The 15,001-nt window shown below is 40.0% G+C and overlaps 1 protein-coding gene across 5 annotated transcripts in view; it reads right to left on the bottom strand.

The window, feature by feature from the left end:
• Positions 1–1,034: 1,034 nt before the first annotated feature.
• Positions 1,035–15,001, bottom strand: part of LOC105486024 (doublecortin like kinase 1) — a 351,355-nt gene continuing 337,388 nt past the window's right edge. For all 5 annotated transcript variants that reach the window (XM_011748660.2, XM_011748661.2, XM_011748659.3 and 2 more), the window contains one exon: positions 1,035–6,741. In XM_011748660.2, coding sequence (XP_011746962.1) covers positions 6,577–6,741 — 165 coding nt within the window. In that variant the 3' untranslated portion in view covers positions 1,035–6,576. The remainder of the gene's footprint in view (positions 6,742–15,001) is intronic.

The raw sequence follows: 15,001 nt of genomic DNA, 5'->3' as shown, positions 1-15,001 counted from the left end.
CATTTCCAGGATGCTCCTATACCTGTTTTGTGTTTGTTACCCAGTTACTTCCATTTCCAGGACCGCCTTCCCTGTACATAATGAGTGCCACCTTGCCCACTACCCATCCAAAGGGCCAGGAGTTGTGGAAGGTCCTTCTTTCCCAATTCCCATATGTGGCAATTTTATCATCTCCAATCCCAGACTTGTGCTTGAGGCTTTCACACCCAAGCCCAGGTTTTCGATGGCAGGTTTTTGGCAGAGCTGCCAGCCTCGTAAAACAAGGTAATGGTCTTTAGGAAGTAATCACTTTAGCTATTGTTTCCCAGCAGTTGCCAGAGAGTCTAGAAAGGACCTAGTGACTTCACGACAGTACAGCAAAAGGCAGAACAGCAGCTGCGGCAGCAGCCTGTGGACGGCAGGGAAGGTGACTGCTAATTTTACAAGCACTTGGAGATATTCTGGCACCTTCATAGGCCACCAGGGAACCTGCAGTCACTTTTGCTGGCTGACTTTTCAATCTCCTAACATTGACAAGCTCAATAGGAAAGAACTTAAATCCATTGTAAGGTTTTGCAATTTTCTCTAAGGTCAATATTACACATGGAATGCCTAATGGGAAATTGCTACAAAAATGGCAGCTAATTACAGGTTAGTGGATAAAACAACGCCCTTCTCTGGAGATCCTGTGCACGTAGGTTGAAGGATAAAATAGGGCTGAATGGTATTTGATTTATTTGTATTTATCCAAGTCAGTGGCCCAGGCAGGAAGGTAATATATGAAAAGGGACATTTTTGGAATAGCTGTTTTTGAATTATGCTCATGAAATACACACTGTGCTACGGAGGACATGTGGGAAAGCTACACTCTGACCGCATGACTAATTTTTAAAGCCTTGCATAGAGAGAATTCCCCCCAAGAACACAGCTGGGCTATTCCTTCGTGGACTGAATGTGTCAATTATGAATTGAACTAAGATGAAATTTTACTCCAACATGGCAAATGAACTGAGGAGTGTACCCTGTAGCCAAGGTATTATGTAGTAGTTCATACACCAAGTACTATTGTTTTATTAACTTTAAGAACATGTTTTACATAAAAACAGGCAACATCAAAAAAGCTCAGTTGATAAATGAACATACTATATCACAGATGATTTCATTCCACATTAACCTACATGTATTAGCTTAAACTGAAGGATTAGGGGGAAAATTGGATCTCATTCCACCTTTAATTAAGGATACAAATTGTTCCAAAGTTATTTCATTAGGATTCTGAAAATCAAAGATTAACTTGTGTCATCTGATCCATGCAGCAAGTGATAAATTCAGTATTTTTAAAGGAAACATTGAATTTTTTCTTGAGTCAAATTGAAACCTTTCAGAAACTTGTTTAAATGCATCAAGTCCTACCCACCTTTTTAGTATGCATGAGCAAAATACTATCTAATTTCACACTCAACTAATCCTTTAATAATTTTCTTTCAGCCAGAATGAAAAAGGCCAGTATTAATTTCCTAATAAAATTTTTTTCAAAAGTTATCGAGGATATGACTATAACCTTGGACCAGTTTCAATTTCTTTTTATTTTTTTCTGAGAATACACCAAAGATTAATGTCAATGGCAAGTGAGAAATTGTCCCTAGAGAACTATTCAAGGCCTTTTTCTCACTACATTTGATTGGACTGGAATGAACTGACATTATAGCATCTTTATCATCACCTTTAAAATTCTATTTTCTCTTAGTAGCAACAGTGAAGACTTTAGAACTATTACTTACTTTAAATTAATAAAGTATATCACAGACAAAAATAGACACCTTTACATTAAAGCAACATCAAGGGCCTCAATTTCATTGAACAGAAACAATTACTGAAGAAATTTACAGGTATGATTTAATTTTAGAGAGTGCTCTTTCTTCAGGGGAAAAAATTAAACTAGATCTCTCATTTGTCTGTATGGGCAAGATATGGTAAATGTCATGATCAAAACACATGCCAGTTAGAAACTTGATCACAGAAATGATGCTCAGTGTTGAAGCCCAGCAATAAACAAACAACAAACAAAAATCCCCGCTCTCACCAGAGGCATTTAAGCCTCTCCATTGAATTTCCTGTTTCCCACCGGTTTACGACCCTTAATGTTACTGGATGAATGGTTGCATATTTGAGATGATTAAAAATAAAAGACAGGCTTAAAAGCACCTCCTCCTCTAGTATGTAATTACATACAAACTAAAGATTCCTTCTGACAGTCCTAGGAACCCCATTTGTTACTGTTTCATGTATAAGCACCATTGAACCAATTTTTAAAGCACATTTGCAGTTATCAAATGTTTAGTGTGTCCTCAAGTTTCACTGATTTGTTTGCCTTTAAGCAAGAAAAGAGTAAAGTGTGTTATTTTCCTCTGCTTCTTATCATATCTGAATTGTCAAAAATGTTAATTTTGGAAGTGCTTTTAATCACTATTTTTCCCAACAGACTAGAATGGCTCCATGAAATTTGACAATTAAGGAAATCTCTATCCCCAGAAGAAGCACATATCTGACCCTCTAAACTGCATGCAAAGTAAGGGTCTGTGTGAGAATATTTTTCCCAAACTCCTGATGGGCATGGCAGACCATATGTAGAAAAATCTGAGTTTTGAACTGACCAACTTCAAGTCTTAAAATCCTTGGGCAAAAAAAAACAAAAAATATCATCTAGCAGTTAAAAAAATTATTGACTTACAAATTATAGAAAAGATATGTTATCTACGATATACGCCAGGTGACCCGTTAAATTTAAAAAACGTATCCGAATGGGTAACTACATTAAAACTACCATCTTGGATTTTGGTGCTTTTCAAAATTCTGAAATCACTATTAACGAGGGACGATACCAGAATTTTTTGTTGTTCTTTTCTTCGGAGAATGGGGAAGAAGTTGGAAAGAGAAGGAAGTAAACCTTCACTCTGGTACAGCCCTGTATAGCAAACTTCAGCCTGGGGCACATTTTTATGGTCAAATTAAAAACCTTTGAGAATAGGAGTTTATCATAGAAATGTTGACAGATCCTAACCCAGAGAAGGGCTAGGAGCAACACAGTAATATTAAGAAAGCTCTCCCTCAGCACGATTGAGCTTTGGCGCAAGGGATAGAGTTGTCTAATGGACGCCCTTGGCCAGTAAACAACCGTGATTTAATGTGCTTGAGACTTGGTCATATGGGAGCTCTGTGACCCTCTAAGTCAAATTTTCTTTTCTTTTTGTTTTCAACTGATATATGCCTCAAAGGGTAAAGGATTGCAATTTTAGCCTTCATTCATGGATATATTGCTTTCTTTCAACAATATCTGATGGGCCTGTTAACTGCCACCCATGGGGAGCAGGTTGCAGGAAGGTCTCATTGAACACAAAACACCAAGTGTTTTCAGTAGTTTATTCACATTTTTTTTCTCTGTTTATTTTAATATGCACCACGTGTAAGTTAGATGAGGGCTACGGTAAAAACATTTTCGATGACTGAAATCTTACTTTTCCTTCTAATGATCTGGAGCAAATCACATATTCATTGATCATGACGAATAAAATGATTTCTGCTACAATGTTGAGAAAAAATGTGTTCATTAATATGAACACATGTCTACAGAGATGATTTACACGATGCAAGTAATGAAAGAGTTCTTCCTTAGCTAGTCTACTATCAAACTGAAAAGATGAATCTTAAAATTCCCTTGAAAATACCATATGGTTGGTCATGTGTCAGTAAAAGAAAGATGGTCCCCATCACCAGGCCACCACCATAAGAGAGCTATATTAAATACTTGGGAAAAAATATGGAAACACTTGTGGTGATGATTAAATTGATAATTACATAGATACACTGCCATAATGATACATATTTGTTCTATGATAAGTGAAATCAAAAATAAGATCAATTTGGTTATAGAAATTCCTTAAAGAACACCACCACTTAATTATTTCAAACTTGAACTATCCCAAGAATGTCGAGAAAAAAATTAGAAAGCACTGGCTAAAAGCAAAGCAATCTGGATACACCAATGTAGTCAGCATGCCTTGTGCTTGTCTGTTAACCCTCTGAGTACATCTCTGACATTCAGGATCTTGGTAGCTTAATGTTAGAAAGATTGCATTCCATCTGATTACTCAAGATTTCTACTTGACTGGTCACATTCCACTCTTTATTCAGCATAGATCACTCAAATTCTACAGTGATGTGCTGGGATCCCCATGCTGAATGGGCCTTGCATTCTTCTGAGCTGCCCTTCTGCAGTGTGCTGAGAAACACTCCCTAGCTTCACACAGTCCAGAGTCCCCCTAGACGTTGATGGGAAAAGGCCTGAGCCATGCACTGCAGGCTCAGTACACTAGATGCTGTAGCAATATAGTTAATGCCCACAGAAAAAGCAGTAATTCAGAGAAAGAAAGGAAAATGACAGTCCACTGCAGGTAGGTCTCTGCCCATTGCATTCTTCATACTTTTAGAGTTGAGGCCAGGCTGTAGAGCTACTCCGTAGCCTTGGAATAGTGCTTTGCTTTATATTTCTAGAGAAAGCAACAATTTCCAACTAATTCAGTGTTCCTCATTAATATGGAATCTACCTACACACCAACACTCTTTCTGGTGTTCTCTGCCCCCCACCCCCACCTCCCCCCAAAAAACAACTCAACTAATTTACTAATTTATGCTACTTTGTGATTTTGTGTGTTATCGCTTCTGGATGCTCCAAAAGGGGGGAAAAAAAAACTCAATAAATAATATGCTGTTTACATGTCAGGACAACACAGACCACAGAGATGAACATAAATGTAAAGGAGAAAAAATTTTGGAGATGGTGTTGCAAAAGTAATGACATGTGATTTAAAAATCCATATTAATATAGACCATAGTTTCAGGGTTGAAGAGTAAAAATGCAGCAAGTGAAGATCAACATGCATTTGAAAATAAAGGACTATAGAAACGTTCACAAATTTTAAGACTCTCAGGTATTAAAATATATTCAAACAGAGAACATAGGTACTGTTCAGCCACCAGATGCAAACATCATGAGGTATCCCTCCCTGGTTGTCTCATGGATCCCAGAGCCCAGCAAACCTTGGGAGCACATTTGAGCTGGGCACCTGCCTCTAAGACACGCCAGGAGAATCCTCTCTCAGCACTGCGGTGATGCACAGAACCTGCGAATTCCCATTCTAAAATGGAATCTGTTCCAGAAGAAACTCAGGCCTGGAGACTCTGCACTAGGGAGATCGATTTGGTGACAGGAGTGAAAATACAGGTCTCAGACAGGACTTGGCCCAAAGACAGAAAAAACACTATGACCTCCTGGACAGCTAAAGACAGTGGTATAAAAAAAAATCATTTTAGGAGATGGAGGTTTTATCCTCAGGGATATCATCTAGGTCTTTCATCCTGATCTTCCTGGGAGACTATATAGGTAACCTAAAGGTGCACATGGAATTATCTTGCCAGTGGTTTATTCACTGAAAACTTATCGTTAGAACATTCTGGATTGTGTTCCCAGTGTGCTTTCTCCTCAGCCATCTTGCAAAGCACCTGCCTCCAGGCCCCTTGTGCCCCAGCTCTCCTATGTGTGGATTTCATACTAGATGTAGATTGCACAGTGATGACCACAGTGCGTGGAAGCAGGTGAGAAAAAGCACAGGATGTTATTCCCTCTTACTGTTTGAAATTCCAGCCCTGCAGAGCACCGGGCAATTTATTGCTCTTTTCCACCAGTTGTTTCTTTCCTGTAGATGTCTGACACTGAGTAGAGAGACCCTCACTCACCAAGCACAAGACAAGCTATGGTGACTCCCTGAGAGTCTGCGCTGGCGCTAGCAGCAGCTGATATGGAAGCAGCATTTCTGGGGCGTCATCAGTACATCTTCATGTGGAGACAATTTGGGGGGGCACCATCTATTTCCGGGGTCAAGCTCTTTGCCACAAACCCAATTCCCTCCACTTGGGATGCAGAACTCACTGCAACTGACAGTCATATCTCTAACGAAAAAAAAAAATCTGTTTCTGAATAGGATTGTGAAGAAGAAAGAATAGTGCGTGTGTCGAAGTTATAAACCTGCCATGTTCTAAACCCACAGAAAAGGACAAACAAGATATCATTCTAAATGTCCTTCTTTTCTGGACATTTCAGCATCTAACAACACCCCTTGATCTGCAGTAAAATCAAGAAACATGTGTGTATACATCCAAAGACCTGAAAAATTCCCCAACAAGAATTCTCAATAAAATTCTATGCACTCAGAGGGTTAACAAGTGCTATATTACATACTGCAGATCCTAGCTTGACTGATGAAAACATTCATTGCTTCTAAGTTTAAAAAAAAAAATTGCAAATTGGCCTTAACCCTTTGAGGACTCTATTAGCAGCAAATTACCATCTTCACAATCACCATGTGTCATCTCATTCAGTAAAGGGAAACCGCTACAAAGATACCTGAAAACACTTTCAGTTCTGCCATTCAAGCATTGAGCGCTAGATAGATCAGATGAAACTGTTTTACACAAATTTTGGGGAAAAAAAATCTCAGAGTCTCAAAGGGTTAAGCTAGGACTTTGAGTAAAAGGGTCTTATTAAAAGGGCGAGTTGGGGGAGCGAACAGTCTCGGAGGAGCTTGGGGAGTAGTCTTCCGATTCCGAGTTGAGTTCGGGAGGAGCTGGCTGCGCCTTGTACCGGCTCCTCACATCCTGGTTGCGTCTTCGTCGGAAAACCTGCCTCTCCTTATCAAGAGCGGTGGTCTAGCAGGGGCATAAAATGAGAAAGAGGACAATTAGGGCGAGGGAAATGGTAAAACAAACTCTTTCTAGAACTTTCTGAGGTCAGAAAAAATACACTGGCCAAGTTCACCTGTCCATCATGGCACACTTTTTGTTGACAGTCACCACTCTCGAGGAGCCCTCTGCTCCCCACAAATCCAGGTCTTTAAGGGACCTGGTCATGATAGCTGCAGGCACAGGCAGGATGGATGGTGTACTGGGTTTGACCCTTCCCCACCCCTCCCCAGACTTTTGCTAGCTCCACATTTATTTACCCTTGGTGGCTCCTAGGCTAGCCAGAGGACACCCCCATCTTCTCTGAAAAGGGGTGCCTGAGTCCTGTGTGTAAAACCCCCCCTTGGGCAACTTCAATTAACATGCAGCTCGGGTAGCTGCATAATACAGATGAAAGGTGATGAAGTTGTCAGTCAGACATGGAAACGGAGCCACGGCTCATCCTGTTCTTTTAGCACCTCCTCACTCTAAATGATCTTATTATCTGTTGATGAGGGAGTGTGGATGAATTTCTGGGAAGGATTGGTTTAATTTTAATGAAACCAATGCCTGAAATTGAACACTGCTTTGAATGCAATTAAACCAAGTGGAAACCTTCCCACGGATTTTACTTTACAAAGTTCATTTTCATCGTAGTATGTGGCAATTTATGAAACTGAGATTCAGTTTTGTAAGTATTCCAACTCCCAGTCTCTATGCCTCAATTTCCTGAGGAGACCTCCAATGAGTCCCCGGATGTGCTATCTGCCTGTAGCTCTGGAAGTTACCATGACATCAGAATGGGGGACAGCATGACTTCATCACAGATTTAATGGGTGTGGGGGAAAATGGGGTCATTACAGAGAAACCTTAAACAGAAAGCAGAAGAGTAGGTATGAGGTCTGAAGAAAAATATAGAACGCATATAAAAGTTGAAGGCGTTCTTGTTTGAAAATCCCTCTTTAAAAGGATGTAGCCTGGAGGTTATTCTGCTTTTAAGAGATTACTTTTCCTCTATGGGGATATATGCCACCATTTTTCCTCCTGAAAATTTACTGTTAGCTCCTTCAAAGAACAGAGATAAATTTATAGCCAGCCTGGTTCTGAGAACAAAGCGAAAACTAAGCCCCTCATACAACTGCAGTATAGCATTAGGGCAATCTTAGATCTAAAATAGGCCAATCAAAGTTCCAAAATGAAGTAATAAAGAGATAAAGAGAGGCAGTGTGTAGAACCAGTACAGTAAATGGCTTCGTTAGGCTGAACTGCTCTACTTTAGAAACTATCCACCCACTGAATGAACAGTGTTACAAACCAATGAGGAAGATAAACTTCAATAATTCACTTCTTGTCTCACTAGATTGTTAATACAATGATTCAGTAACTGGTCTGTCGAAACGTCTACCTTTGATTCTACTTGTTGAATTTTTAAGGACGCTCATATAGTTGTTAGTCTTATACCTATTGATTTTATGACATTTTCAGTGTCATAAACCCAAATTCCTAACTTTATTTAAAACATTGTAAAGTTACAACACATGGTATTTTGCTTTCAAAGCAAACTGAAATGTTCTGTTTGTGTAGAGTTGAATGTTTGTAAAAAAAACAGACGTCTATTTAGTCTGCCTTACATAAAAAGCATTTTGTAGTTAATCCAAGAGTAATATAAACACCTCTTGGTCATAAGAAATCTTTCTATTTCTACCTCTTTGAGAAAGAAAAAAGTCATTGGCATTGGAATGAATTGTGAACACAGGCAGTCAGATGTGGGGAAGAAAAGCACATCAGGTTTTTGCGTCCCACTCTGTCAGGGATTTTGCATCAGGGATTTTGGGTCCCACTCTGTCCATTGCTGACCATTCACCCAGGTTTCTCATCTTTTAAATAAGGAGCACCTTTCCACTCTCATAGAGTTGCTATAGGTAGAAATGGATGTGCAAATGCTTTCTAAACAGCCAAGACTCCCAGAAATGTAAGGTATTCTTTTCTTTACAACTTGATGTAAGATATTGTTTTAAAATCAAATAACTGCAGGTTATAGAAAAGCAATGTGCACAAAGCCCACGTTAGAACTTAACTCAGTACTTTCCCTCCTTCCTTTAGTTTCACTGGCGCCCTCTTGATATTTACTTCATTTCCCCATTATCCACTCAGTACTTCACACTCTTAGCTGCAGCCACTGAAATACACCATTCTCCCACCATTCTCCACAAATACTGTAATTCAGTTTATGCAGAAGCCAGTGGCACTTAATGTTGAGCCCATGCTTGGATGGTCCCCTCACCCTCATTTGCACCTTCATTTCTGCAAATCCTTATAAGCACAATCATATTCCCTTCCTTACTTGTCCTGCCTAGAAAGCCCTTCCCCTGTCCCTGTTGAAGCAGTCAGTTCTGGCCACTTCTACAGATTTCCCTAGTCAGCAGCTTTCTAAATGTTCACCTTTGTAGATAAGGCCTCATGCACAAAGGCTCCTGAGCTTTCAGGTGCATGGATCCCCAGGATGCTCATGACACTTATTCTTGGAAATGTATCATGGTCATGGGCATGTGTCATGGAATAAGTGGTTCAAGGTTGTCTCTATTGGATTTGCAGACTCTTAGAGTTCAATGAGGGTTTATAAAGCATTTTTGTCCAATGCTCTGTCTTTACAGGCAGGGACGCTGAGGCCTAGGCATGTGAAGAGACTTGCCCATATGCATTGCTAACTAGGAACAGAACTCAATCTTCTCCTGTGCAAAGCCCAAGCAGTGTCTTCCCATTTATTCTGAAGTTTATTGAAATGATAAATTAAAGTCACTGCACTCCCAGAAGCTCATCCCTTCTCTGTTCCCAGCCAGCATGAGCTAGGGAAAGACATCGGCCACAGGTAGTATCAAAGGCCAAAAGACAGTGGCTTCTCCACATTGATGATCAGAGAAACTTCTCTTTGTAGAAGCAGACAGGATCCACCATGTGGACAATCCCGTGAACACATTCTGAATTTTGACGCTCATAAACTCCTAAGGAAACCTGAGTCTGATGACAGAGGTGCAGTTTTCTACCCCTCAGGTCCTCATAATATTCTCAAACCAGCACTGGGGACTCCCAACTGACTTGCTCTCAGAGACGTTCCAGAAGGCATCACTGCCCACAGGTCTTTCCTTCTCGGCCCCCGCCCACTCTGCTTAGAGAAAGTATTTTCGGAACTTCTTTCTTCTCTATTTCCATGACAATCTAGTACCGTTATTGTTGTTCATCCTGCCTGCACCATAATTGACCCTAATTAACTGTTTCCCCTACCACATTGTAGACTCTTTGGAGGACCAAGGTCAAGCCTTGGTATGGTCTCTGTGTTTTCCACAGTTCACAGCACACAGTAGACACTCTATGAACTTTGTGGCATTTGAAAGATGGGAAACAATGAAGGCGATCTGTTTCTCTTTCTTCAAAAACTTTGTGGCTTTTGAAATATGAGAAAATATAATAGAGGTGATCTGCTTCTCTCTGGAGCACCCACCTTCTGGTCCATTCTGCACACCGCTGTCAAGTCAATTTCTACAAGGTCCAATTATTTTATTTACAGCTCCTCATAAAGCCCAATTTCTTTCCTTGGCCTAGCCTTTGCAATGTGCTTCCAATAAAAACTTCTAGGGTGTAGTACCTATTATTACTTAAAATGATCCTATGGCATAAGTAGAGTCATTGTCTTCCTTTAGTGGACACTTGATTTTCAAGCACAGCATCTGTTTACTCTGCCTATGGTTAACTATACTTTAATTTCCCTTTGGATACCTCCTCACTCCCACATTCCATGATTCCAATGAAGTTGACCCTACTCCTATCTCTGGGAGTAGGGTTGGGGTGGGCTTGTGACTCAGGAGTAAGCCTGAATTTACTGCATTCCCCAATATCCATGAATGGCCCAAGATGGGCACCCGACTCCGTCAATAGGACACGGTAAGACTTTTGCTGGAACTTCACATTTATAATGAATCCCAATTTTGAGAGATTGGCAGGCCTGGAGCTGCTTCTCCCATCCTGGGTACCATGTGAAGTCCAAAACTAAAGCCAACACGGGGGGGCAGGGCTGGAGATGTCAAGAAACCAAGCATTAACTGAGTGCTGGATCCATCCATCACTGAAGTCAGACTCAACCTGTGAACCTCTCAGGTTATGTAAAAGAATACGTTTCCTTTTTTGCTTAAGTCAGTTTGGTTTTGGTTTTCTTCACTTGCCATAAAAACAGTCCAAACTGATATATCTCTGAATGTGCTTTAATCATTCTCACATCTACCTCTTGGTTCAAGGTACTTGCCAACATGAAATTACCTCTCTTCCTCTCTCTGCCCACTCAAATTTTTCTTTTTTTTTTTTTTAAATGGAGTCTCACTCTTGTTGCCCAGGCTGGAGTGCAGTGGCACAATCTTGGCTCACTGCAACCGCCGCCTCCTGGGTTCAAGTGATTCTCCTGCCTCAGTCTCCCAAGTAGCTGGGATTACAGGCACCCACCACCATACCCGGCTAATTTTTGTATTTTCAGTAGAGATGGGGTTTCACCATGTTGGCCTGGCTGGTCTCAAACTCCTGACCTCAGGTGATCCACCTGCCTTGGCCTCCCAAAGTGCTGGGATTACAGGTGTGAGCCACTGCGCCCTGCCAATTTATTTATTCTTGAAGACTTGATCAAATTTTACCTTCTGTACCATATTTTTTCTTTCTAAACTCCTTAGGCAAGAATTGTTTTGACCAAACTTTTGGGAATTAATTGCACACTGACCTTCTATTTTTTTTTTCTTTGCATATTCCCCAAATACTTTGCCAACTATTCTGTGGGAGAATTTGAAACTTCTTTGCATTTTCCAGATGATTAGTAGACTGTGGCGCACATATTAAGTGTGTATTAAATACTTCTTAATTAATATAGCATTATTTTAGGGGACTGTATACTTTCTGAATAATAACAATAGCAAAAAATAGAATTCAAAGCAACTCTAACACAAAAGAGTAAGAAGTTAAAAGTATTAAGAGGCAATATTTAAGACTATAACTTATGTTTCAAATATGACCAAATTCTTATGTCAGATAAAGTTAAAATTCTCTTACGAATTCACTCATCCAACAAGCATTTATTGCGGTCTAATTTCTTATTATACTAAACACTGTAACGTATGATGTTTAGAAGTTTGTGGCCACAAAATTAATTTGACTCTAAAATAGGTGCAGTTCATCTTTTCCAAATGAATTTGGTAGCCCAGATATGCAGTTTGGGACAGATGAAGTTACCAAGGAAATAGCACTATAGGCTATTATATAATTTTTACAAAGTATTGTCATAAAACATGCAATCCAATTGAAAATGTCTTCCCCGCCCCTGAAAAAGAAAAAAAGCATTTGAAACATAATTTGTTCCTCTGAAATCCTGCATCACAACTTCAGATTCTGAGCCCTTTCAACCACTTCTAAAAGGCAGCTGTACTATTTTTGTTGGTGGGGTCAGGGGGGAGTCCTCAAGAGTCAACTTGATTTTGTGTGTGTGTGTGTGTGGCTGGCTTTACTCTTTATCAGTCACAAAAAAAATCCCCAGACATCAAGCAAATAGGGTCTCTTCTTAATGACTATTTTTGTAAATTAAGGATGTCCTCAGGTATAGGCTTGAGGCTCCATGAACACTTAAGAGTTCCTAATGGATTTATTATTTTATTAGTTATTTTGTTCATATAAATTTGTAGCTTTGTCGGAACCTACATGAATAGGCTTGCGGTAGAATTCCCAAGTGTTTCCTTAGTAAGTTACCACTTCTTTAAGAGATCCTAAGAGACTCTGAAGAGTGCATTATCACATTTTGGTGCTAATTATCACAGGTTAGAGGTAAGCAAGAACTCTGTTGAGATTCTGGAGTTGACCAGTGGTAACCAAGGATGCAGCTCTAACCTAGTTACTTCAAATATGTGCATGATAGCGACCGCCACGCTGTGTACTGGGTGAGAGCTGAGTAATGATGGCCTGGGGGAAGCTGGTAAAGAGAGAACACATGGTTGATTAAATAAAATGGTATAGAGAAATGGACTAATATAAACCTGTCCTACCCAGAAGAAACACTGCATATTTCTACCATGAACTGTAAGCCCTGGCTTATCACAAAGCCCTTAGCAGATGCTAGATCAAGTGTGAAAACAGAGGAATGGTAAAATAATGCCAGCTACCTCAGCAACTCAGGTGGTTGCACACGTGGTAGCTGAAAATCTTACGGAAATCCCTCCCCATCATGTTGGTGCCTGCCATAACACCAGGCATACATAAATAAAAGACAGTGCTTGCCTATTATCAGATTTATTCCCATAAAGGATACATCTACTGAATTTGGCCAGTGGCCTATTCTGTTACAATGAAATGACAGTATCCTCCACATGTGCTCAGATAGTTTAAATCCTTCGTTCTGACATTAAATTTGGAAACTCCGTATAAAGACATATGAACTACCCATCTGGTATGTCTGTAATGTTAAAGGAAAAACATAGCATAGAGGAGGAAGGTCAGGAATAATCAAGAACATGAATTGAAGCATTAGCTTAGATTTTGCCAGTCTGAGTCACCCCACGTCTCTAATGCTTGTCTTGTCTGGTAGCTTAAGTTTAATCCCCTTGGAAGCAGCAGTAGGTGGAAGTCAGGAGAATTAGCTTTTTGTCCTAGCTCAGCTAATTATATGACCTTGGACATGTTTTCTAACCACACCGAGCCCCAATTTCCAGGTCCATAGACTGAAGGGGGGTTATTGTGCATGATCCCTAGGGAAACTTTCACCTATGAAATTCTATGAATATGCTTAATATCACCATCAATCTACTTAATGGGTTATGTTTTTCTCTTAGCAAACAATAGGCCTTACAGTCTATGGACCAAACATATTTCTGTTCTGCAACACTTGCAGGATTCACAAGAGATGTACTCATTTTCATTGTGAGGCAATGTTTTCTGTCATGGCAGTAATTATTGGATTTAAGTAACTGCATTTTTCAGAGGCAAATGTGGACTGCTTTTCCTTTTTTGCTTTTCTTAATTTATGGCTAGCCATCACATATAGTCTTCATTTCATTAATAAAAGAACATTATTGTGCATTTTGCCTTTTAGTCCATCCATTATTCATACTGCCTAGGAGACCGAACTGGGGATGCAGCTGCTGGGACATTAATCTCAGGAACCCTTTCTTTTGCTTACCCTCACTCTGTGGGGACTACATTACGATTTGCTTGTCAGTTTGGAAATGTTTTGCTTGCTAGTAAAATTAAACTGACAAATCGATTGAAATATCCACCCTCCTCATTTTATTGGGCTTACTCTCATGCTTATTGCAGTTGTTGTGTTTTGCTTTCATATCCTTTTGAGGTCTTGCCAGAAATGACACAGTATCTGAAGACATGGCATGGCTTTTCTTAAAGACAACCATTAAAATGGCAAAAGGAGGCCTTCGTGGGATGCAACTGAGTAGCCTTCCAAGCTGCTTACTTTCTTGGCATGATTATCTTAAATCTTATTCCCCATTTTCCTGGGAGAGCTGACCTTATGCTTCTGCACTAATAATCTTGAACATAGGCTTCTCCTGCTGACCTGGTTCTTAATAGAGTCTTAAATTGGCCTAGCCCTGCAGTGGGTTTCTGATGGCCTCCTATCAGACAGTTAAAATTACAGCCAATTGGTGGGGGTTGAGCTCAGGACAAAATTCGTGTGCTTCCTCTGCCCAACAGCCCCTGATTTTCTTATAGGAGCCCAACCTCCGTGGAATTGCCATGTTTGTTCTCCATCATATGAGTAAACTAAACAGCAACCAAAAACACAGTTTGCCTTAAAAAAATCTATGAAAATTTAGTGCCTACAAAGCAGGTGAGTCAGGGGTAGTTCCTTTTATTGCAGAAACCATTTTAGCCTTGCCAAAAAGCTTAGTCCTGGATTGCTAAAAGTGGGATGTTATTCCGGAGCATCTCGTATGTGATTTGATTGCCCAAACTTTGATGGATCCCAAATTCTTCAAAAACATGTCTATCCTGAAAATCAGTGAAAAAATGGTCCCTTCTTTGGAGAGCTCAATCATTTATTTGTTAACTTTACAAATATTTATTGAAGGCATCTTCTACTAGGCAGTGGAGATATAGTTTTCAATAAGCCCTAATCCTGTTCTTGTGGAATTTGCATTTGTACAGATGGTGCCTTTTAATTTAGACATATTTTCCCCCTAGAAAGGGTGTTGGAAAACTTTTCTGGAGGGGCCAG

The sequence above is a fragment of the Macaca nemestrina genome, chromosome 16 (genome assembly GCF_043159975.1).
Source record: "Macaca nemestrina isolate mMacNem1 chromosome 16, mMacNem.hap1, whole genome shotgun sequence".
Classification (NCBI taxonomy): domain Eukaryota; kingdom Metazoa; phylum Chordata; class Mammalia; order Primates; family Cercopithecidae; genus Macaca; species Macaca nemestrina.
Note: the sequence above shows the minus strand (reverse complement) of the source record. Positions and strands in the feature narration are given on the sequence as shown.